Raw genomic sequence first — 24,026 nt, forward strand, 5'->3', positions numbered from 1 at the left:
AGAGACACACATCCAAGCCAATAAAGAGCACCAACACTACAATACAATACCTTCTTAGCTAATGGAGAACTAATTGCTCTGTTTTTACTGAAAAAAAAACCATGGTACACTCTGCAGAGTTGGGAATCAAACTGTAGGTTCATCCCAACATTTCACCTAAATATCCCAAATGTTTTAAGAATCATCTCAATCCAAAATTCTCTGTAAAAAGTACAAATAAAAAAAAAAGCTTCACTACATTCAAAGAGATCAAATCAGAAATGTTTATGATTATCAGTATGAATGTGTCATAGTTATGAATAAACGAACCGCGCCTGCAGGTCACGTAAACACAATCAGCCAATTCCATGACATGCCCAAAGTGGGTTACTCAAGAAGTATGCGCCCGTTTCCCCCTTTCCGTCAGCAGGTGGCGCGCGATCACTGAAAGCGGTCGTGGCGGTTTTGTGGGCGAAATGGCTCAATTATCGTCACCGGGGCGACACCCTCGTCTCCTCCCCGGCCCCTGGCGCGCGACACGCCCCGGTGGCTGCCTTTGACAAAGCCTTTATTTTGATCGGTGCACATGGCAGTAAGCGCTCATCCCTGTGACAAGGTCCTGCGAGCAGCCACAGGTGGAATCAGAGTTGACGCGTACTATTACTGAATCCCTTTGCAGCAACTCTTTATGCAAAGTCAGTTTTGCGCCTCCTAAATTAATTTAGAGACTTGCTTGTTGACGCAAATAGTCCTCAGGTGGAGACTGCGACCCACAGCCCTGTGACGTAGCACTTGTCTCGGTGAGTAAACTTTTCATCTCTTACCTTAACTTTCAGGACACAAAAAGTTTTCAAGGTACCTGATGGATTTTAGTGCAACTTACCATTAGTTTTTTTTTTTTTTTATTTGATTAAAACGTGTTGTGTTGAGAATTCTATTTGCTGTCATTAAGTGTTGACTTAACTAATAAAGAAGGCTGTCATTTTTAGGAAAAGTTACACAAGATGACATTTGGTGAAACGGGAAGTCTTCTTGCATTAATGGCTCTAATTGGAATAATACACAACTGCCCACGCAAGGTGCACCAGCCACCACTTCTCTATTTTACAACGATGAGTACAAAGTCTACCTGTGCATGATTTGTAGAGGACCTGGAGTCTGGACTAGATATGGGAATGATAAATATTTGACACGTTCACCACTTAACTGCTATGTTCTCTCCTCGCCTAGCAATGCTGATGGTGAGAGCCCAAGTGGCCTCTTCCTGCTTCTCTTTCTCATTCCTTACAAAAAAAAAAGTGTCTAGACATGACTGCACCTCAACAGCTCCAGTTTAGAAATGAACAATCCTAGTGTTACAGTGCAGCAGCAGCTGAAGAATCACTCCCCAAAACAGCAACAGGTTTTCTTTGGCTGAAACTTGCAAGGAAGTCCATTTTATCAGTACAGATTGACTGATCAAAGTTTGCTCCCATGGTTGAGTTTTGTTTTCTTTCCACGTCACATGGCTTTTCTCCAGAAAGCTCTCGTCATGCCAATGTTTCAACCGCTTCACAAAGCTTTTTGCTCAGCCAGCGTCAAACATAATTGAATGGGTCGAGTGTCCCCTCTGATGCTGGATCATTCGAGAAGGCTTCGTGTACTCAACAAAGTGAGAATAGATGGCATGTGCAGAGAGGATGTGGTGAACCAGCCAGACTGCTGAACAGTGCACTGCGGATGGAGCCTTTTGCCGAATGAGCAATGGAAACAAGAGGGGAAGTTGGGCTAAATAACTAAACACAATCTGATTCCAAACTATCGTGGTAGGAGAGCCGCAAGCCTGATAATCATTGTCATATTTTACACGATGGCATCTTTGAACATGCTTTCCCTGTCTTGCAAGGGCGTAGCCCTCACAAATTACAGGTATGTCCCTGTGATTATTTTTCGATGACACATGAGCCATTAGTGATAAACGCCATAGTAAATGTGGGAGAAAGACTCAAGTCAACAAACACCCTCTCAGACTTGATTTGTTATTGTTTGATATTTTCCAATCACCCTGGCGACTACAGCTGAATATGACCAAAGGGGTGTGATGAATGAATGAATGAATGAATAAAAAGAATGTTATTTCACACAGTCCAGGGAGAGGCTTGCGGTTGCATTCCTCTTGTTTTATTCAGCGGGTGTGTCGTTCGCAGGTAGGTTTCGACCTGTCGGAGCGCAGTCCGGCCGCTGTCAAAGCCCAGACAAGGCTCCCAGTCGAGTACGAAGCATCTGTTTTGTTCATCGGCCGTGCTTTTGGGGAGGTTATTCTGACCCAGTGGATTTTTGTACAAACATAAAGAAACAAACACCATGGTTCTGGGGGAAAGTGTTGATGTAGGTGTCTGTGTTTTGACTGCCTTGCATTTAAATGTGCAAAGTATATTATACAGATGTCTGCTAGGTCACTCAAATGCTGTTCACTCTCTGGGAGTGTCTACTTTCCTCTGCATCAACCATCATTTTTATGTAGCACAACCAATCCTTATTTTTAATTATTTTCAAATTTGATGACTGGGTAGCATTTGAATTTCCTTTTGCGTAAAATCTATTGTGATTGAGTTTGATAAGATCTGAAACAACAAGTTCAGAAAATCGAATGCATATCTTTCTGTCAAAGTGCGAATCTTAGTCACGTGATATGGGGGAAAAAGTACGAGTTCAAAGAACAAAGCAAAATGCACTTGAAAGAGATCATTTGGAAAGGGTTATTGGACAAATATTGAAACAAAACTTAGAAATTCCTAAAACAGAAAGATGCATTTAAGAGAAATGTTTTTACTTGACCTCTAGTTTAAGGTATTGCTTTCCTGCACTGGTCCGCCTAATCTGTTTAATATGTGGCGACCGGCTGTTAAATGAAGTACATAAATATTCCATCAAAACGTCTTCTGCACATGGAGTCCACGCAAAAGCCAAGTCTTTGGAGTTTTTGAAAGGGAAACAAGATGACCCAAAGATGAGACGATATCTTTGAGTCACAGGACAAGGCACACTTTTAGTCTGCGTAAATACGTGACATGCAAATCAAAGTTAATGATACTGAAGAATGCAGTTATCGTCTCGATCACTCTTGGCAATTCAACGCTCATCATGAGCTGGCTTGTGCTAGCAAGTTTCACACATTGTGCACATAGTATGTGTTCCAGCAAAAGTGTTAACTTCTCTGTTTCGGTGGGCATCAGCCAACGTGCCTTCCAAGGATTTGCGATCAGTGTCAAACCCTAATTTTCATCCTTCTCTATTTTAATAGCTGCTGTGAAATAATTGAACACTAAGATCCATCAATTTTGATAACACAAAAGTCATATGTGCAGAGCCCCGAAGGCTTTCTGCATGTCGGAGCAGCCACTTGAATCTAAGTGTCACATTAGCATGCTGTTCTCCCTCACACCTCTTCCATATGTTTTATTTACCCTGAAGGGAAAATCTGTCCAAATTGTGTCAAAATGACTTCACACAAGTGTGAATTCATTCGAGTGAAAATCTTCTCAAGAGCCCGGGACATGAATAGTGCAGTCCTGACCTTCGCAACATCTTAAAGTAGCCAGATTTGGTGACTTGTTGAATAGATGCATTTTTACGAAAAATGTAATTGCAGGACGACTCGTATGAATTTCGATGTTTAAAAACAACGTATGTTTGCCTTGCAGCTGCATCTTATTCAAACGTTTCCATCGACCACAGTGCGGTTCAGCTGATACTGAACAGCGAGCCAAACGATGATTTCATGACAAGAATTCCTTCTATTGTTTAAATGTGTTGTACTGTTTCCAAAGTGATGTGGCAGCAGTTGCTAGAGGTCACCAGAACACAAGTCACCTTTTATGGAATTGCCTTTTATGAGATTGACCCAATAATGCTTGGTGCGAGAGTTGCTTTATCAAACGGTTTAGCACTCATGCAGGTGCAACTTGAACCCTATCAGTTATGGCTGCCCCCCCCCCCCCCCCCCCTTCTTTGTTAACAGTTTTTAATTTGCGCCACTTCTCGTTTTACAACGCCAATAGCGGATGTTACTAATCTAGCTTGATAATAGCTGTTTTAGGCCCAAAGCTACTGGGATTCTTGAAACTCCCGGAAATTGACAATCCAAAGGTTGGAGAGTGTTCCTCTCCCTGTTCTGGTCAGAAGGCTGCACCGTTAAATGACCCTCCCCAATAATGGCTCGTCTCGTCTGGTCATATCGTAGCCGTAGAGTAGTTAGAACGAATCACGCTCCAATGCTCCGACGACATGCATTTATTTTCCTCGTCTCATATGTTCATTTAGATTTGTGGAAACTATTTGCCTTTGTAGCTTCTTGAATAATGTTCGTCATGTGTTCATAGTTCGGTTCGAAATTCTTCCCATTCCTGTTTGATGTGGTTATGCAGTTCATGTCAAAGGGATTTAGTCCAGTCAAAGTGAAAGCCGTGCAGATGAAAGGCAAATTTCAATGATCAGTGTCTTCACAAAATGATGTTGATGTCAAGCAATGCCAGCAGATGTTCAAGGTTAAAAGAAAGTTATGTCTTGTAATTAACAGTCTTTTATTTTTATTTGAAAGGTTCTCAAGAGTGTGTGCCGGACTGATCAATGGCACTGACTGTGGATTTGATTGGTCCATCGCCATGGGGCTTCAGAATAGTTGGAGGAAGGGACTTCAAAAAGGCCATAACTGTATCGAAGGTATTTGTCCAGACTCGCCCTGCTTGCTGCTCAACCTCTTCTCGCCTTATCAAACCATATCCTTTGTTTTTGTCAAAACACATGCCATGCAAAGTCAATTTCCTCCTCACTCCGTCCCTTTTCTTGTCTTTGTTTGCGTCCACAGGCTGTCTCATACCTATTTCCTTGCCTGCCAAAGTCATTGCAATAGAATGGAAGTAGATTACATTAGAAGGAAACCACTGATTACAGCTAGAGTGGAAGTTGAGGTGGGAGGTTAGGTGTTCCCAGTCTGGAGTGCACAGTTGAATTTGTCAATTAGAATAAACACGTACCACATGCACCAGTAGTTGACATAACCTTATGTTTTCGATTTTTGTTTTTGTTTTTTGGCGGGGGCGTCGCCATGCAGGAGACAGAACTCTGCCCGACATTTTGAATCACCTTCCACTCCTAAAGCATTTACAAGTGTGTTTAGTTTACTTGTCTCCAATATCAAAGGCCTTTTTCTGAAATCCTACTGGGAGAAACTTAATTGAAAACGACCATTCAGTTTGACTAAGAGCCGCTCTTACTATTCTGTAGTTGAGGAGCCGTCTGGCTGACGATGAGCCTGCTGCCACTTGGCACTGACATACTATTTTATTCATGTCTGAATAATGGTGATTTCTTGTTTCACTTGGGCAAAGACTTAAGAATAACTTGTCGGACTGCACGTAGTTGATGTTCATCCAGGCACGACCTGATCAGAAAAGGCACTCGCCATTGTGGGTCACCGCAGCAACACTTAATTGCCTCTTGAAGGGCCACAGGCATGGGCCCCCTCTACCCTCTTGCTTGGCTAAAGCCACTGGCATTCTCTCTTTTTCTCTGGAGACGGAAAGCTCACACTGTCCAGCACTTTTATAGTGTTTTGCGTTCTTTGTTCTCTTCTCTCACTGTCTCGTTTTTTTTTTTTTTTTTTTATTACATTATGTTGAAAATGCCAGTCCACAAATTTAACAAAATGTATAATCAGGCCTTGATCTTGGCTTTTGTATTGAAATGTCTGTGCATGAGTCTTTAAACAGAAACCAAAGTTTGCTTCCATTAGAATTTCCACTGATGTGGCATTGTGGACATGGCCTTTGATCTATCAGGAGTCTACAGTTGTTGCAAAGGTCAAAGCATCAAGTGTGACAATAAACTTTTTCCAAAAGGATGTCAATCAAGCTTCTTACTGTTGACTGACATTGTCTTTTCCTTGCATGCTAATAGCTTAAAAACGTGTCATTGGTTATTTTGTGATAACAGATGGGGACACATTGTAGAAGCAAATCCTCTTCGTCTTTTACTTCTATTTGCAAATGCTGAATTTGTGTTATTGCACAGTCAGCCACTTGTAAACCAATTTGAGTTTTTGTGTGGCGAGTGTTCATTCAAATTCTTTATTTTCCACCACAGGTCAACGGAGGCAGCAAAGCAGAGCAAGCGGCTCTCAAACCCGGTGATGTCATCTTGGCCATCAATGGGGAAAATACTGCTGACATGCTAAATGCAGAGGCCCAGAACAAAATCAAGAACTCCAAGACCCATCTGCAGCTGACGGTGGAGAGGTATGTGCCAAGAATCAAAAGATTATGATCTCCACATTCTTCTTGTTGATTTAAGCATTTAAATAGGAAGATGTGGACTCGAGATTTTTTTCTTTTTCTCCCCACTTTATAAGCATCCCCTCATTTAAAGCCAACACCGCTGTCAGTCCTTCCACTATTTGGTGTTTTAGTTATCCCGTAAACAGCGCACAAACAACACAAGTGATTGCAATCAGGGGAAATACCACTTTGAATTGGAGCCACATTATTGTTTTCCCTGGTTCTCCAACAAACGTGTTTGGAAACCTAAATAAGGATTCTTTTCAGTAAGGCCCAATCTTGGCCGCAAATTTAATGGAAGGAGTTTCCTTCATTCCATTTCTTGTCACCATCTCTCCCATTCCTTCTCCGACATTGTCTTGCCTTCTTACTGGTGTCCAACGTGCATGCGAGTGTATTTCACCTCGCTGACCTCGTGTCTCGCACTGAGCCAAAGGCCACACTCTTACTTATGGTCTGCCGGGACAATGCATCCCTATAGGAGGGGCACATCTACTGTCCCATTGTTTATGATATAGAATAAACATTCAATTCTGAAGAGATTTTCCATGTTTATACAGTATTTTGTTCTTAGCTTAGATGGTAGCACATCATTTTCCCACTCGGCATGTCACTTTGAGCCATCGTCACTCAACTTGTGTCCCGAAAATTGAAAGGGCCTTGTAGGCATAATTATCAAGTGTCTGCTGCTAAGCGTTTGAATTTGCACATTTATGAAATCATCTTTTTTAACATGTTATTGAAGTTCTTTGAAATGTTGAAGTAGCAGTGTGTGACCACATTTTTACTGCACGACTAGTAGAAGCCGTAACACATTTATTTGATTTCCATTGCAACTTCCATCTGTGTCATTCTTTTGAGTCTTTTTATAGTCTGTCTTAACTGCACCTGAATAACTTCCAGGTGTGAGGGAACTGAGTTGGAATGTAAAAAATGTCCAACTATTTTAGCAGCTGAATGGATGACACTGGTGTATGATTTGTGAGTTGCCTGTTGAATACAATACAGCAGGCGAGTGAGGTGACCCGACCGAGCTTAGCACAACTCTCTGAAACGTACAAGCAAGTGTATTCATCCCAAGATTGTCTTATAGATGCTTCATTTCAACAAAATGGCACTTTATTTCTGTATAGTTTGATCTTGGAACACTCTAAAGAGGTTGTTGCTCTTATTAAATTGTGTTTGTACTTCCCAGGGTGTGTTCACAAAACGATCCATTGTTTGCTCTGAATTCTGGAGGATCTGGTTGTGTTGCAATAACTGTAAACCATTTAATAACCCGGGCTTATTTATTATCATGGATAAATGGGCTGATTTGCATTGGCCTGAATTTTAACCATTGCTTCAAGCAAATAGTCCCCGGGATAGAGGATTTTAAGCTTTTTTTTTTTTTTGAATAAAAATAAACTTACTCAAGGGACAATCAGACAAAATATACCTGACATGAGCTACTTCCAATGCATTTGCTATTGTTCTTTTTTGAATGCTTCTCACGCACATCAGAGAGTTGCGACACACTTTCTTAGATATTTGGAGCTTCACACCTTTGGCGTTTTTTTACAGTGTTCAAAAAAGTTAAGAGTAATTAAAAGCAAATGAATTCAATGCTGAAAAGTATTACGATGGCGATTGGAAAATCATATGACCGCTTATAGTTGACCAGACTATTGATTTGGCATGGTGCAAATAAGCCATATTTGCCATCTAGTGGTGAAGGATGATATTACAACTTAAAACTACAGTCAACCCCTTCATACTTAAGGTTAGGCACCCACATATTTTTTAGCTCCCCCCCAATATTTGTTTGTATTTTGGAGGTTTTTCAGATTTCCTCTCCAGTTATTAAAGAAAACATTTCTTGAATATTCATTTTTTTTGCAACTGGCTGCCAGTTGTTCATTCCTGCTTTATATGCTTGATGTGGAATTATTTCTCCTTCAATTCAATTTTAAGCTATTCTTATTTCACATTTCTGAGAGTAAGTGTTATTCTGCACACCTATGAGGAATCTGCCTCAGGCGGGTCTCTTTGACGACGGCTACGAAGAACTTATATTTGCAAGATGAGTGCTGATTTATGTTGATAACGTCGACAGTGGAAAGTCACACTCAGCGTTTTTGTCAAAAGCACATTTATCTTTGTAATGGAGAGGCCAGTGCTTATAGACTCAACACTGATGTAATCATTAACCTGGAATACATCTGTTTGTCGGCCACCAAATTGACAAAAGTAAGAAGCTAAGGGGGAAAAAGTGAATAATTCCCAGTAACGCAGCTCCCATTTCACAGCACTGATGTTTTTCCCTCTGGAGAAGTCCTGATTTTCAGCTTCTGTGTTTCTTCCTTTTCTTGTCATCTCTTTCCTGCACACAGTATTGCAAGCCTAGGCAAGGAGAGTTTGGTGTGTTTCTGCGTGATTTACCACAGGCATTCCGTGTGCCTCATTACAGTACCTCAGGCTTGACCAAGAGCCAGTCATCCTCCGGGGGCGCTGTGTGTTTGAATTGGCCACTGAACTGCCCATTTTTCCTCTTCAAATTTAATCATCAAATTGCTTGCAGAATGTGTTTTTATTCATAGCTAAAGTGACTGCAGTAGTTGGAAAGAGGCGAGCCATCAGAAGAACATTTTTGAAAGAGACACACACACACACACACAGTCCCATGCCAACAGACTTGCTTGAACATCATCCAAAGGACTCTGAAAAATTTCCATAGTGTAATTTTAAACGATATTCCAGACAGTAAAAATTCAATATGAACTTACACCCTCTATTATTTGACTTTTTTTTTTAGGCAGTCGTGATTGTTTCAACATTGTTGTACTTCAAAACCGAAGGATTGAAAATAAAATGTGACCAATGTTGATTTTCTGTCTCTTTAGGCTTGAACACTCCAGCCCAAAACAGACAAATGGCATCAGCACCCCTGAGCAGCTTACCGGGCGCTTTCAGGTCAGTTTTATTTTTGTCATCTGTTCATTTGGAATTTTACATATAATTTGTAACCTGTACTCTCAAATCATGTCTATTCACAAATATTTGTGTGTCTGTGTGTGTGTATGATTTAAAGTTTACTGTCATTAAGATGTTTTGGTGCTTCTAAGAAATGATAGAATATGAATCCAATATTTAAGTACTTTTTAATGGTATGATTTGTAGGAAGCTGTAATAGTAAGTAGAGACGAGAATCAAAACTATCGAGAGTACAGCATATCCAGCCCTGCATCGCTGTCACCTGTGCCGTATTCACCGCAACCTCCCGAGAGTCCCGATGGCAAGAAGGAGAGATTGACAACCACCACCAATAAGAGGTAGTAACTTGTAATTATCCTGAAACAATATCACTTATCCATCTATTTAAAGCTCCTTTAGCTTTAGCCATCTGGCGCTAGTTGAGTGTTTGTGAACAGTGTTCTGTTTGACAAGTTGAATAGGATTAAAAGAGGACAAAGTGCTCAATAGGTGTGAGAACAACAAAGTGAGGCCACAAGCTTTGACTGTCGTAACAAAGGATGTGCATACGATATCACATTCCTCCATATGCAGTCACTTCAACAATAGCAGAATGTGGAACGTTCGCCACACTTATTGTATGTTGGCCATTTGCGGACTCTCTACGACAACTTCAAAGGTCACAGGTCAACTTTTGGGCCTCCAGTGAGTTGTTTGGGCTTTGAGGTTGGGCTTTGGGTTGGGCTTTGGGTTGATTCTAATCAGGTGGCCATGAATGCAAAAACATATGTTTGGGAATGCATCTTGCATGACATTATTCCTTTATCACTGAACTGCATACTTCATAAATTATAATTCAATTTATTAATATTGAATTCATAAAGAACACACTGCAAAATTTTATACTCTCCCCAAAAGATTTATTTATTTATGCATGCATGCATGCATGCATGCATGCCCAAATATTCAAACTTCACTTACAACTTTCTTTCCTTGTGTTCCAGTGTTCAGATTCGCTCGTGGTCGCCAGAGGAGAAGAGTTATAGACTGTCCAGGCCACTTTCACAGGTTGGTTTTTGCAAAACAATTCCTTAAGTGGTTAGGGTGTCTGCCTCACCGTCAAATGCTTTTTGGTTTGAATCTTTGCTCTGGCCTTTCCGTTTGGACTTTGCTCTGTGCTCTATTTACTTCCTCACACATTCCAAACAACACGTATGTTTGTCTATATGAGCTCTGTGAATGACTCGTGGCCAATTCAGGATGTACCCCGCCTCGCACAAAGTCAGCAGGGATAGGCTCCCGTTCACCCCTGACCCTGAACGGGATAAGTGGTGGAAAATGCTTGGATGGATGAATGGACGGTTTGTTCAGTGAACCTAAAACATACTGTCTTGTCCATTAAAGCATAATCTGAATGAAATGTTAAAGTTTGTTATATATATATTTGTTTTATTAATAGCACTGTAAACTAGACCTTTTTTAAATATTTTCCATTTCGCATAGACAACAGTTCATATTTAATATTTGCTGTGAAATGAATGGTTTTAACATGAGGTCTTTTACACAAGACTTCTTATCCTAAGCAGTGAAATATTTTAAGAAGAGGCTTGAGGTTATCATGAGAATGCCACCAAACAATGTTGGGCTTATTTACAGTTCCAGTAACAAACCCAAAATGGGCCTGATTGGGGCATCCGCAGTGTTTTCAGTGAGCCTTAGAGAGAACATGTTGTGGGAAAGTTCATTGTGAATTATTTCAGCTATGTGTGCATGCTTGGCTTCACTAAAGACCAAACATGTGAGATGACAGAGCAGGGAAAACATACAAGACCCCTTGTAAATTGCTGAAGGAATTCCAGACCTTTTTATAACTCTTGTGGACACTTGATAAAGTTCAATAAATATGCAGAGGTTTGAACTTCTAAATATTTGAGCGTTCCCTACAGGAGGCTTCAAGCGAAGAACATTCATAAAAATAAATGTGTTTTTGAGTTTGGCCTACTTTGTTGTCAACAAATGAAATGGGATCCTTATGCACCAGCCGCTTTCATACCACAAGTTGTTGGCACATTATTGAGTAGAGCCATGATTTATACAGAGAAAACTTGCTAAAGTGTGCTTTACAACAGCAGTCGAGCATGTCCCAATAAAATAACAAGGTGCATCGTGACGTCAGCGTGACAGTTGCTTTTAATACACAGGGGCGTAGGCAGGCAGTGACTCATTAGGGTGTTAAACTTCACATTCTGGTTCTTCTGCCTCTGATACTACAGAAAGTACTCTTAGTACTGTAGTAGTGTTCTGTCAGAAAGTAATTGTATGTCTGGCTTCGGCAGATACATCACAACACATTGACATCTCGGGTTAAGACTAACGAAAGAGAAGGACATTTTGCACATAGCAATTTTAACAAGATCATTTAAACGACTGGCAGATTTTTAGGTCAAAGTTACTGGTCATTCAATGCTCAATTTGAGTTTGTACAAAAAATATCGATGTGTGGTGGAAATGTAATCAGTGTTATGCATAGTTCTGCTTTAGGCGGAGTCGTATTGTGCAAAAGGTGGTATTATATAATGGGTTGGTTGTTTGTGAAAGAACACTCAGCCATTGGAATGAACTTGCTGTGGCTGTCGATCTCAATCAAGGTCACGTTTGTGATTATTCATAGATTCACTCATTCATATTTGAAATGGTTTCTCTTTGCCAAATAATTTCCTTTGTTCTAAGTTTTTACCATAAATTGTGACTTTACCAGAATGTTACAAATGAGGCATCCCTGGTTTTAACTGAACTACAATTTGAGATTGCCGCCTGTCTTTTTTTTTTTTCTCTCCCTACTTTTCTGGCCTGTAAGCTGATATAAAATGTAATTTCTGCCTGCCATCTGCGCTTGACAGATTCAGTGTCCACTGCTATCATTTAGCCTGGTGGATGAGTTATGGGTTTTGGCTGACCCATTTCCATGAACGTTGTCGGCTGAGGTTTTCAAATGATTGGCGTCCGACTGAAGCGTTGTGATTAGTGAGTTGAGTTCTTTCAGAGAGCCCCTTGGGGAACTGGCCGGGAGGAGTCCTGCCTTGGCCGCCCTGTGCATTATACTGCTTGGACTGGCGGGAACACTGCAGCTCAGTAAATGTGCACTGCCGAGGCTCCATGACAAGGACCACTGTCCCGACCGGGATCTGAACAAGACTACTATGTCTAATGATCGGCCTGTCTGAAAAGTGCTTAAAAGGCTTTTCCACACTTCGTTTTGGGTCCCTCAGCGAGGAAAGTGGGATGTGCGCAACAGGATCCCCCCTTTTCCAGGGTGTTGGATATCCTGAGAAAATGCTGCGTACAATAGAGGCTGTGATGAGTTCAGACTGTGTACGACTGGTGCCGGTTTTCCCGACGTAGTACAAGGCTGGTCCTTGTGTGACGAGAGCTAGAAGAAGGGGGGTGCTTGTGCCATGTTGTGGAAACCAAGGAGCCTGCCGACTTTGCCAAACTGTATTTAAGACATCACACCAATTTGCAATGTGAAGATGTTGCTGAAGTGAAGAAGTACTCTTTGTGCTTGACATATTGCAACTCTTGTCCAAACATACAAGTTGTTTATAGGAAATGATTTGGATTCAGAGGAGGGGCAGGTTAAGATAAGTGTTTGCTTCCTTCTCACGCTTCTTCGACGTAACATTTTCTATAAAGTCAAGTTGTTTACTTTTGTGTTATTTTTGATTGTTTAGGGAAAAAAAAGATCAAAACAAATCAGACCTGCACATTCATACATATGCACATGTCTGGACGATGTATGTATTTGTTATTGCTTTTTTGTGTTATGATTAAAAGTTTGCCTGCTGTGACCTTTGGACCGAGCACTTTTCCTCAGGTGTCCACCATTGTTATGTAAGCGCATGTTTTTTCAGGAAGCATTCAATGCTGCTGGAGGGTGTCACTTCCTTTCCTTTACATAACATGTGATGACCTTAGAAATAATACATAGCTTGCCTTCGGCAATCAAGGAATTCATTTTAGTTCTGAGTGGAGCTGCAGATTTGGCAGTGTTAAAAGTTGAGCAGACATTGGCCACGTTGAAGGCATATTTTCTTCCTTCTTCTACAGCGAGCCCTGTGAATGAAGAGTTTTCTTTCACATGGACTTGTAGCATTTAAGCTTGGAAGCCATTGTAGCCTCTGCAGGCAGCATGCCTCTCCACATCCCCACCAATCGATCAGTCTATTTTTTTTTCTCTCCCCAGAGCGGGAAACTTTTTCCCCCCTGCTTTGCAGCCCCTGGCATGTTTTATTTTAGGCGGGAAGAGATGAGATGTTTATGAAGGTAGTTGAGTTGTGTCAACATTTTAAAAGTTGCCAAGGGAAATGCATGTATAACTCGAGTGTATTCGTGCAATAGCTGATGCCAACTTGCCAGCAGTACACACTACTAAGTCTGTTTTATGTTAAATGTTGTCATGGCTGAAATTGTGGGACATTTGAGCACAATTGTGTTTTTGTGACTGTGACCAGATTTCAAGTTCTGCATACCATTCGATATGATTGACTTTCAGAATTCAGATAAATTACCCTAGAAATGATGAGTCTTTGGCTGTCTTATAATTGTTTTTTCACAACAGTCCTTATGCCTTTGAAAATCCACAGACCTACCACATTGTTTCTTGTTAGTTACTGCAATTGAAAGGCCTTTGTGTCAACTGTCCTGCAAGTCTCATGTCTTCCAAAGTACTGGACATTTTTATTTTTATCAGAAGTGTTGTTCTGCTGTTAAATCATACACCAGCAGTCATCCCTCTCCTGTCCTCCCCATTAGGTGTCACTATCTTTTTGTTCCTTGGTCATGTTGAAACTGTAAAATGAATCTTGTACTCGTGACATGACACTAAAACTACAGTATGTTGACAAGATTTATATCGGTAGTCTAAAAGTACTTGCTGCATTTGTCATAATTCCCGCACATCGTCTATTTTAGAATCATATATTTTTTTAATGCCTTGTACAGCTATTGTGAACTCGGTGACACGTTGCTCATCACCCCTGTTGTCTACTGTTGTTCGTTTGGCCTGTAATCTTCTACAGATGGTTTGTATCAGGAGTAGCCTCATTGTGTGTGGCCAGAAAATCAAGACAGGGGGAAGGATTAGTACCAGCATCACTTTATTCCATCTTAATGAATGTTGCGCTATGTACTGAAAGCTTGAGCCAAGAAACCTATTTGGTACTAATCGTGGATGCAGAGTCAAAAGCTCCAGTTTCTTACAAGACAACTATACCTCTTTATTGAGGAAAAAAAAATAAAAAAAATCTGGATTCTTGCAGACCTACAGTGAAACCCGTGCAGAATTTTGCTGGACATTAACGATCACGATTTGATTTAGACTCTTTAGGTTGTGGTTCAATTCAGTATTGATTCTCAGGTTACGATTTGAGTCAGTATCGGATTGGTCTACGTGAAGCCCTTTGAGACTGTGTGTGATTTAGGGCTATACAAATAAACTTGACTTGACTTAATTTGCACACAACTTATTTGTGCATATGAAGTACAAAATTAAAAACATGAAAGCACTGAAAAAAAGCACATGCAAATTTGTAATACAAAAAAGAACATTTCCTCCTGGAATTTGTATTATGAAAAATGCAAAATGACTACTATGTGTGGGTATGCGTATCGGTGTATATGTATGTTTATCGCTGACATCGAGTTGGAGCCTCTGATTTCACATTATCTTTCGTGTATACATTTTTTTATCATACGGTTTTCCACTACATTGTACCGTCAAAGGGCCTTTATGAATGCATCTTTTTCTCTCACTCCTAGTACTGCAAAATGGCTAACCTGCACAATTGAGAATGCTATGTTAATAATTAACAGATTATTTCTTGAAGTCCCCTACTTAAAAGTTTACAGTGGCCATACATGATACATCTGAGACCTATGACCTCAGATCTTGTAATAAAAAATTACGAGGCCATAAACCTTTAATGAATTACAATGACTGATATCATTTGCAATGCAATCAAATTCTCTTTCTGTTCTCATAGGTTGTGATCTCTGTTGCAGAATGTGAGAACAGTTTTGCCCTAAAGCATAAACATAATTACAAGGCTTGGCCAATCAGTGAAAAGACCTCCAACAAAGAAAATCACTGCATAATAAACACTGCATATTCACACTTTCATAATTTAAGGGTAGTTTTTGGCCTAATTAGTAAGTTGGCTCTCCCACATTGTTATTCATCATTCACACTATGCGGTTAGACAGTGAATGAACAGATATTGGACTTTCTAATGGCAAAGCCAACTAAGTATCCCAAAATAAAATATCCTGAGCATCTATACTGTACAGAGCTGTCCCAATGCCCTGTAATTGAATCCACAGGGTGGTAATGATGATGCAGAGTGGCTCGCTTGGAGCCAGACTTAAGGCACCATCCCCAGCATCTCACTTGGGCTTGATCGGAAACAGATGCTTTCTCTTGAGTTTACCGTTTCCTGGTTTTGTTTCTTGATCTGCTCAATAATCAGAGACTTGCTTAGCTTTTGAATACAAACATTCATATTACTCTCAAACTAAATTATATGCCATGCTGTATTATGTCATACTGTATTTTGTTTGGTTAAATACACCAAGCATCAAGGCCAAGTTTTAATCCTGAGTCCAAATCTCGAGTCACAGACAAGGGAGTTTGTGTGAAAGCGTAAAAATACTGAACAGCAACTAATGACTCTTGTGAAATGCCTTTCAACGTCCATTGCAAGTGTATCAGAAATTCTGTCTTTACAAAGGTAATAAATACTCAATTGTTGGACCTTTTGTTCTCTGATATGTACAGTTTTCATTTAGCTATTGCATTGCAACTGAATCGGAAAATCGGTTTTGTGGGTGGTGAATCAAATCATCTCACATTACCACAATTTGCTATGTATTGAATTTTCTTTGAGGAGAGAGAAAGATTGCTGAAATGAACGCCATATTTCCAATACCGACAAGTTCATTAATTTTGTAAAACATTGCATACCTATTGGGCCTACTGTTTGGAATTGAATCGTTATCCAATGACGAATTGTTCCACTTTTAAATCACCTACCCGATCAAATCTTTTTTTTAATTGGAGAGATATCCACCTTCAATTGTACCTAATACGGCATGTGAAAAAGTTAAACGATACGAACCTTTTGCTCAATGCAAATCAAATCTTTTGTCACAGGTAGCTAACTTGATTCTTTTGATTTGTATTTTCTCATGCAATCTGAATAGATGCACAATGGGACCAAGCAATGGTTTTCCAAGCATTTTTGTGAGTTTGATCCCAAGCACTTACCAGCTGCACTATTTTTACTGCAATTAAAGCCTTCAGAGGCCATTGGTTTGTTTTTCTTCTTCTTTTTGTTTTTCTTTACCGAACTGCATTCCTCTTGAGTCTCATAGATCTCTGTTGGGATTTTCTCTGAGGAAAAAAAGAAAAAAAAAAAACAGCTGCCGTTGGAGAGTATGAAGATTCATACGAAGCAGCCAGACAGTTACATAACACATGATTGGTTTGCATTAGTGAGGATTCATCTGCGCTTCTCATTGGGTCTTCCTGAAGAGATGCACGGTTGTCAGGTACATGCCCTTGAGATGGCCTCACATAGGTGCCTCTACATTATTGTACTCTTGTCATATGGATGAAGTAATTTTATGAGGCTGCAGTTATTTTGTAAAGATTATCCTGGGAAGAATCCCAGCGAGCTGCGTCTGTGATCATTTTTAGTAAAGGCGTCATGGCACGCAGCACCAATCTAAAAATGGGAACTTTGTTTCCTCACAGGATCTGGAAACTACTTTAAGAATATTTTAGTTTGAACGTGACTGCAGTGGACTGACTAGAAAAATGTGATCAATATATTTTGTGGTGGACACCACTTTATTTGTTGGGATTCTTGAGTGTAAAAGGGTCTAGTGTGAGTTATGTGCGTGCAAACTTTAAGTGCAGGTGTGCTGACTGTTGGCTCACTCATGAAGTCTTATGATATAATTATAGCTAAATCACTCAACCTTTGCCCATTCTGTAACTTTGTGGGTGCTTGTTTTTTTTTTTACAGCAACAATTAAAATTATGCAATCCAGTTCAGTTGTTTAAGTGTCTCTTGTCTCTACTGGGTATACAACGCCCTCTTCTGTCCAAAGTACGTATAGGGGAAAAAACAAACATACTGATTTGTGCAGTATTCCTGCATTGCAACTTCAGATTTTTGTGAAATTGGGCTTTGTTTAAGTATTGTGACTGATTTTGAAATACGCTGTCTCAAGTACAAAAACACTCCACAGTTTGATCATGATAAAATAAACGCTGAGGTAAGTTGCTGTGAATGTGTTGCCTGGGGAGCAAAAGAATGCGGGCTGTGATTTCTATCAAAGGACACCACAACTGTTTTGGTAATACCGTAATGATTCCGTTTGTGTTAATGAAGTGTTTATACAAGATTTGTGGCTATAAGCTCTTCATGTCACTTATAACTATTACTTTATCTCTGCAAGCTTAATTATTGTTAGTTTTTGCTGCTGACTAACACTGCTTCTCGCCCCTTTCTTCACAGGACTTCTCTCCTTCAGACTACAGAAATAGTTCTTTGTCCAGCAGAACCCCGACCCCACCGGGACATTACTCACCTCATAGTGCCATTGATCAGGATGTGCACATGTCTCCTTATCGCAGGTAAATCAATATTATATACATTGTACCTGTATTTTTGGTTTTGTAATGCATTGTCATCAGTACTGCTTATATAATGGAGTGACATTGCTAAATAACCAGCTCTATGATCGCAATATGACAAAGTGTGGCGGGCATGCTGTTTGGGAAAGTCTTTGTCTCAAGCGTCAATATTTCATCCTTCTTGCCTTCTATTGCCATTCATATGGAATTTAGAGCAAGGTTTCAATTATTGGGCTGCCATGTCTGAAGCCAGGGTGGGGGCCACAACCATTGGGCATGGGTTCGTTTCAGACTGAGGCTGGAGACCTCTCATTCAATTGAATTGGTCTGACGAGTTGAATTTTTAGTGCAAGGGTGTCCACACTTTTTCAGAATTTTTTTCCCCATGCAGTGGGCTTGTACTTACGCATGCACATATTCTGTGTTTGATCAATGGCTGGTGTTGAACCCACGATACTCTCTTGCCCAATCCACAGCTAAAATCTTGGAGGTCTCAACTGCAGATTTTTAAACGTTTCCCGTATCCAGAATTCCTCTGGGTCGAAACCAGATCCACAGACATTCCATCTGTATCACCGTAGATTGTTCCCTTGTTTCAAAGTCCCGTGTTGAAATCGCAAACGAGCTGTCAGACCAATGTCTCCATTGAGTGTGCAATTGCTGCAGCTGTCTCATTGCAGCTGCAAACACATGCCCGGTTCCTGGAAAAGACATCCGTGAGGGTGCCACACATGGCGTATTTCACCTCACTAGTTCTGATAAGATGATGTAGCTGTGATGTGTCAGTTCTGCCATCTTTTGTGTCTATTGTCTCTTCTCTTTTGCTTGTGTCTTTCCACATTGGACAAGGGTGGACTTCAGCCCCAGTTGAGAAACCACAGTTGATGTGTCAGCAAAAGCAGTCATATGCAAACATCCAGTGTTCCCAAAATGTTCGATTTCCCCTAATTGGCCTCCAGTTTGAAGCCCCCCCAGCCTGCACAGTGTACACTAAGCCCCTCTCTGCTTCTCTTTAGCCAATCGCAACCACTACGACCCACCCATTTATGTATTGCGGCCAATGAGTTGCAGACTAGGGACACACCTTTTCGTCAAACTCTGGTTTTTCAGTCGTGTCTGCTCTTGATACCGTAGGTGTCTGCTATGCATCTGGCTGTTTTTTTTTTTTTTTTTTTCTATGCATGTTGAATTACCAGGAGTAAGTGTGGTTGTGTACCTCTGTTCTGTCTTTGTTCTCACAAAGGTGAGTGCTACCATTTAAAGTGTATTTAATTTATGGAGATGTTGTCGCTTAAATATGAGCTGCTTTGAGAAACATGATTTGCATTTCAAGGATTCATGTACAGAGCTTATATCCGCTCCCTACTTTTAGTCTGGTATGTAGTTGTCTCAAACATTCCAGAAATATTGGCCACATTTCAATCTAGATGAAATTTTGTCCAATCTTGGTCTTTGACACATTCCCGCAGTTCCCTGCTTTTTACTGTCATCCTATCTGCAGCTTTTCTGTTTCCTCCTGGTCCACCAATACTTTGCATTTGCTCTCAAACGGTATGTCAGACGGGATGGTGACGGACGTAGAAAGGAAATGGAATTGCTGAGGGTGGAGCTGAGCAAGCGTGTGGAGAACTTGGAGTTTGGGCTTTCCGTGTCTGTTTTTAATTAGAGCCATGTTCAGGGATACAGAGGAAAGCGTCTGAACTTTTGCTTTGGCTGTATTTTTCTTGTCTTGTCCATTTGCTGTCTCTGGTTTCAGCCACATCCATCTCGTAGGAACAACACGTACCGTGTCATGTATGACTTTGCACATTCAAACGTCGTGGTGGTGAAATGATTCACCTTTGGCCATCATTCTTGAGAGAGTCAAGCGTTCCTGTCTGCTTTGGAAGAAGCCATTACACTGTGTAATGAACCTAGCGGCACCACGCAGTGAATGCCACAGTGACTTTAGTGAACCATGCCTCACCTCCCTGGTATTTGTTGTCCAGATAAATGGAGCCATGACTAGTTTTGATTCAATTCCATTCTTTCATCCTTGCCTTTGTGCTTTGGCCAAACCTTTGAAATGTTTGGCTCCGCCGGCTTGTAGTCACACTGTCAAATTTTGATTTCAGTGGAACCATTTCAAAATGAAGATTGCAGAGGATGAAATAAACACTGTTCACATCTCGTAGAGAATATGCAAGTTAAATGGTAAAGGCTTGGTGGCCATTGTCTCGCAGTGATAGGCGGGGTCAGCCATCAGGCCAATTTAGCTGTCAGCTCACAATCTCACTTGGCTACTGAGCGATTGCGTGTTTGTTGTTATCATCGCACACCTGACTCGACTGGTGTACCCGGTTCCAAGTGACAGCTGCCACTCGGCAGTTTGCTCTCCACACATATTTGTCTTTCAGTTGCCGTTTCAATTGATGTTTTTTTTAGTGGGTGGTGAAAGTGCTTCCACATCAAATGTGGAAGGGCCAGTTAATGTGTTTTTCCAACGCACCGGGAACGAAGAATGTGCTCGTAAACAGCACTACTGTTCTCTTGGCTCCGTCGTAATTAGCTGGCCTATTCTAGGACCACCTGGTGAAAACTTACTGCGACCCCCTGCTGTGCGCTGACTGGCTGCATGTAAGCGGTGTTGTGATAACACGCGTGGTGGCCCATTTTCTTAGCCTTGGCGCATGTTTGTGAGTTAGAGTGGTGTTAAATATGATGTTGTCTCAAGCCTGTGGTGCGCACTTTGGATTCGATGCGTAGAGGTCAAAGTTCCAAAGCCAGCTGCTGCTGCCCTTTTTTTTTTTTTTTTTTTATTTCCTCTACATTCCATCCACACAGCTTGTCATGAAAATACTTTCTACCAGGCAGTGCCCAAGTGTATTGTTGATAGATGAAACGATTATTAATTATGATTCATTTTTATGATAGTTTTTTTTTTTTTTTATTACAGTAATTCAAGCTCTGAAGTCGTCATGCAGAAGTTTGACAAGGACTCTGAGGTGTACAAAATGATCCAGGAGAATAGGGAGTCTCGCACAGCTCCTCGTCAGTCCAACACATTCAAAATGCTGCAAGAAGTTCTGGAGGCCGACGAGAAAGGTTGGAACAACACAGCTTGACAAATATGCCCGTTTGTTTGCCAGTGCATAAAAAAATACTTTGTTGTTCACTGCAAACCTTTTATGTAACTTCAATCATGCTTTCAAGTAGTGGACAACTTAAAATTGATGTTCACAAGCTGAACTGAAAGCAATTAGTATTCACACGTATATTGGCAGCAGGCGAGAGAGCGAGGCCAATGGCGTGCATGGTTTACATCAGCTCAGCCTGGAAGAACTTCAGCTGCTCTGTCAAATACGATAAGATTTACATCACTTGTTAAAGCTGCCTGCTGGCATCTTTTCATTTGGAGAAAAATCCCATTCCAAATGTATCGTGCAATTTATACTTCCACACGAACGACATCATGTGAGCTGTGAGAAGACAAACACGGCCGAGTTTATTTTAATTTGTAAAGGGCAGATGATGAAATACTTCCCAACCAATAGAATTGTTTTATGACATGAAAACGGCCAACAAAACAAAATGTGTAGTTGCAAGTGAAATAAAGAAACACTGATGCAACACTTTCAGCATCGTGACGACACTAAGTGTGTGTGCATCTGTGTATGTGTGGGTAATTCCAGAGGCTGCATTGAAGTTCCCGGGAAAGTTATCGCCCAATGTTCCGAAACCAAGCGCACCCGTGGGAGGAGTCAGCAAATACCACATCTGTGAGAAGTGTGGCACCAGCATTGTGTAAGGATCACATTCTCTTTTTGTACAATTATTGAAAGACCAAGTGCTGTAACCCTTTTTTTTTTTTTTAAAAAACAAAACAAAACTACCACCAAAATGACAAGTGTAAATAGGACCATCATTTATTATTTTGAAGGAGGGTTTGGTTATGAATCAATTTTATTGATTAATTTAACTTTATTGGACACTTTTGCTTGGTTTTATTTTCAAAATGAATTTTCTGCATTCAATTCGGTGAGATTGCATAAAATATTTAGATGTCACTTTTTTTTCTTTTTGACACTCAATGTTGTTCTTTGACTCCACCCACTCATCTTTCCACCTGCAGCACACAGGCCGTGCGCATCGTGGACGACCGTTTCCGCCACCCCGAGTGCTACACGTGCACAGACTGCGGGCTGAACCTCCGGATGAGGGGTCACTTCTGGGTGGGCGACGTGATGTACTGTGAGAAGCACGCCAAGCAGCGTTATCCAGGTCAGGCCAGCTCGCCGCGGTCCAGCCTGTCCCCTCGCCATTGAGTCTTACCCCACTGGTTGCCTGACATCCGCCTCATCGAACCCCCTTACGGACAATTGGCACGTGGGAAGGGATCAACAACGTGGCAGATCATTTTTTTTCTTGCTCATTTCATTTAACAGTGTTTGACGATACTGTATAATCCTTCACTTACTTAACTTGCTTTTCTGACAATTTGGGGAGGTTTTTGATATAGCTCACAGTCACTGATGATTGTCAGCTCTAATAATACGCCTTCCATGAGTCCACGATTGTCGCATGTAGCCTACTGAGGTGACTGTACTTTACCAACAAATCAAAACCTTACCATTTCCAAGATTCTTTTTTACTCTTCAAGATCTGGATAATAATTGATCAAATAGTAATACAAAGGGACCAAATCCGACCTACACTGCATCCCATGCAGTCAGTATGCAATGTGTGTGCTTGCACTGTGTGCGTGTGTATGTGAACGAGAGGGTGAGAACAAAAGGTGTGACGTTGACCATTAGAAATTTGAACGATTTTGAATTATTATTATTATTTTGCTAGACCAGCAACGTTTTTTACGTCTCTTTGTTAACAGAATTTAATAGGAGAAAAACAAAAACATGTACAGTATTTGCTGACTTATTTTGCTGTTGTGTTGCTTATGAGGGTTTTTTCAACATACAAAGATTTTGGATGTTTGTGTGATTGAACTGTATTCTATAATATATACATAACATTTTCATTGCATAATGTATGCACAAGACATAGAGTGTCAAAATAAATGATACTGTATTTGCCCAGTTACAGCAGTACTCTGCATGTGGCACTTAATAAATTGCACAAAGTGAAGCTTCTTGTGTTCTGTGCACGTGCAATTTTAATTTGCTCCAACACACGTACTCTACTTTATGTCACATCCTTTCAACATGCTTGTTAAGTAAATTTACTGTCAAATGCGGCATATATTGCTTCTTGAAAATCACATTGTGGATCAGTGTTTACACACGGTCTACATAGCCACAGTAAGTACCACCATCACCAAAAAGAGGAAGAAACAAAGATTCAGAAAATTTACACAGGATAAAGTTTGATTTTAATACAGTGATGTCACGTTAACTGAGCTTGAGTCTTGCTATGCATTAGGTCAATGATGAACCTTCAGCTTTTATAGTGACACCAAGTCAACCACAAGAGGTCAGCATTGCCCAGCTGAGAGAATTTGGTGTGACGTGCACGCACTTAACTATCCACGACCCATATTACTTTTGACCTTGGGATTCAACCTGAACATATAATTAATTCCGTTAATATTGTCAGGTCTACTCCTACTTTAATAAATAACACAACATTCATTTATAGATTGACAAATTAGATCCCTTTGCAGCATTTCAACCCCTCATAAACCATTACAACTATTAAATATTGGTAAATATTATTTAATCAAGTTTCGGAACATAAATGCATCTGGTACTCAAGTAGGGGGTACATACACACGATTGGTTATTAAATAAACATACACCTTGTCACAGCCGAAGTTCTCTTGGGCCTTTGTTTGTGCAGTTTGCATGTTCTGTGACTGGGTTGTCTATATGTGCCCTATGAATAACTGGCAGCGAGTCCAGGTTGTACCCTCACCCTGTCTCTTATAGGTAGCGACCCCAACAAGGACAAGAGCTGTAGTCAATGGATGGATGGATGGATGGACCAAAGTAGAAAAACATCCCAGACTCACCCCCCCCACTTACGCACACACCCCCTCATAACAGTTCCATTGTTTTGCAACATCCCCTACCGTACCACTCATAAATCCC

The 24,026-nt window shown here is 40.7% G+C and overlaps 1 protein-coding gene across 1 annotated transcript; it reads left to right on the forward strand.

Annotated features, from left to right (window-relative positions):
* The first annotated feature begins 536 nt into the window (after positions 1-536).
* On the forward strand, positions 537-23,337 carry pdlim2 (PDZ and LIM domain 2 (mystique)). Its single transcript, XM_085910631.1, has 10 exons — positions 537-779; positions 4,559-4,680; positions 6,103-6,254; positions 9,176-9,245; positions 9,453-9,604; positions 10,250-10,313; positions 17,825-17,943; positions 20,879-21,027; positions 21,615-21,726; positions 22,055-23,337. The coding sequence occupies exons 2-10, from the start codon at positions 4,588-4,590 to the stop codon at positions 22,245-22,247; spliced, it is 1,104 nt and encodes a 367-aa protein (XP_085766757.1). The 5' UTR covers positions 537-779; positions 4,559-4,587; the 3' UTR covers positions 22,248-23,337.
* The last annotated feature ends 689 nt before the right edge of the window (positions 23,338-24,026 follow it).

Source organism: Syngnathus leptorhynchus, chromosome 4 (assembly GCF_054491065.1).
Source record: "Syngnathus leptorhynchus isolate UIUO chromosome 4, UIUO_Slep, whole genome shotgun sequence".
Classification (NCBI taxonomy): Eukaryota; Metazoa; Chordata; class Actinopteri; order Syngnathiformes; family Syngnathidae; genus Syngnathus; species Syngnathus leptorhynchus.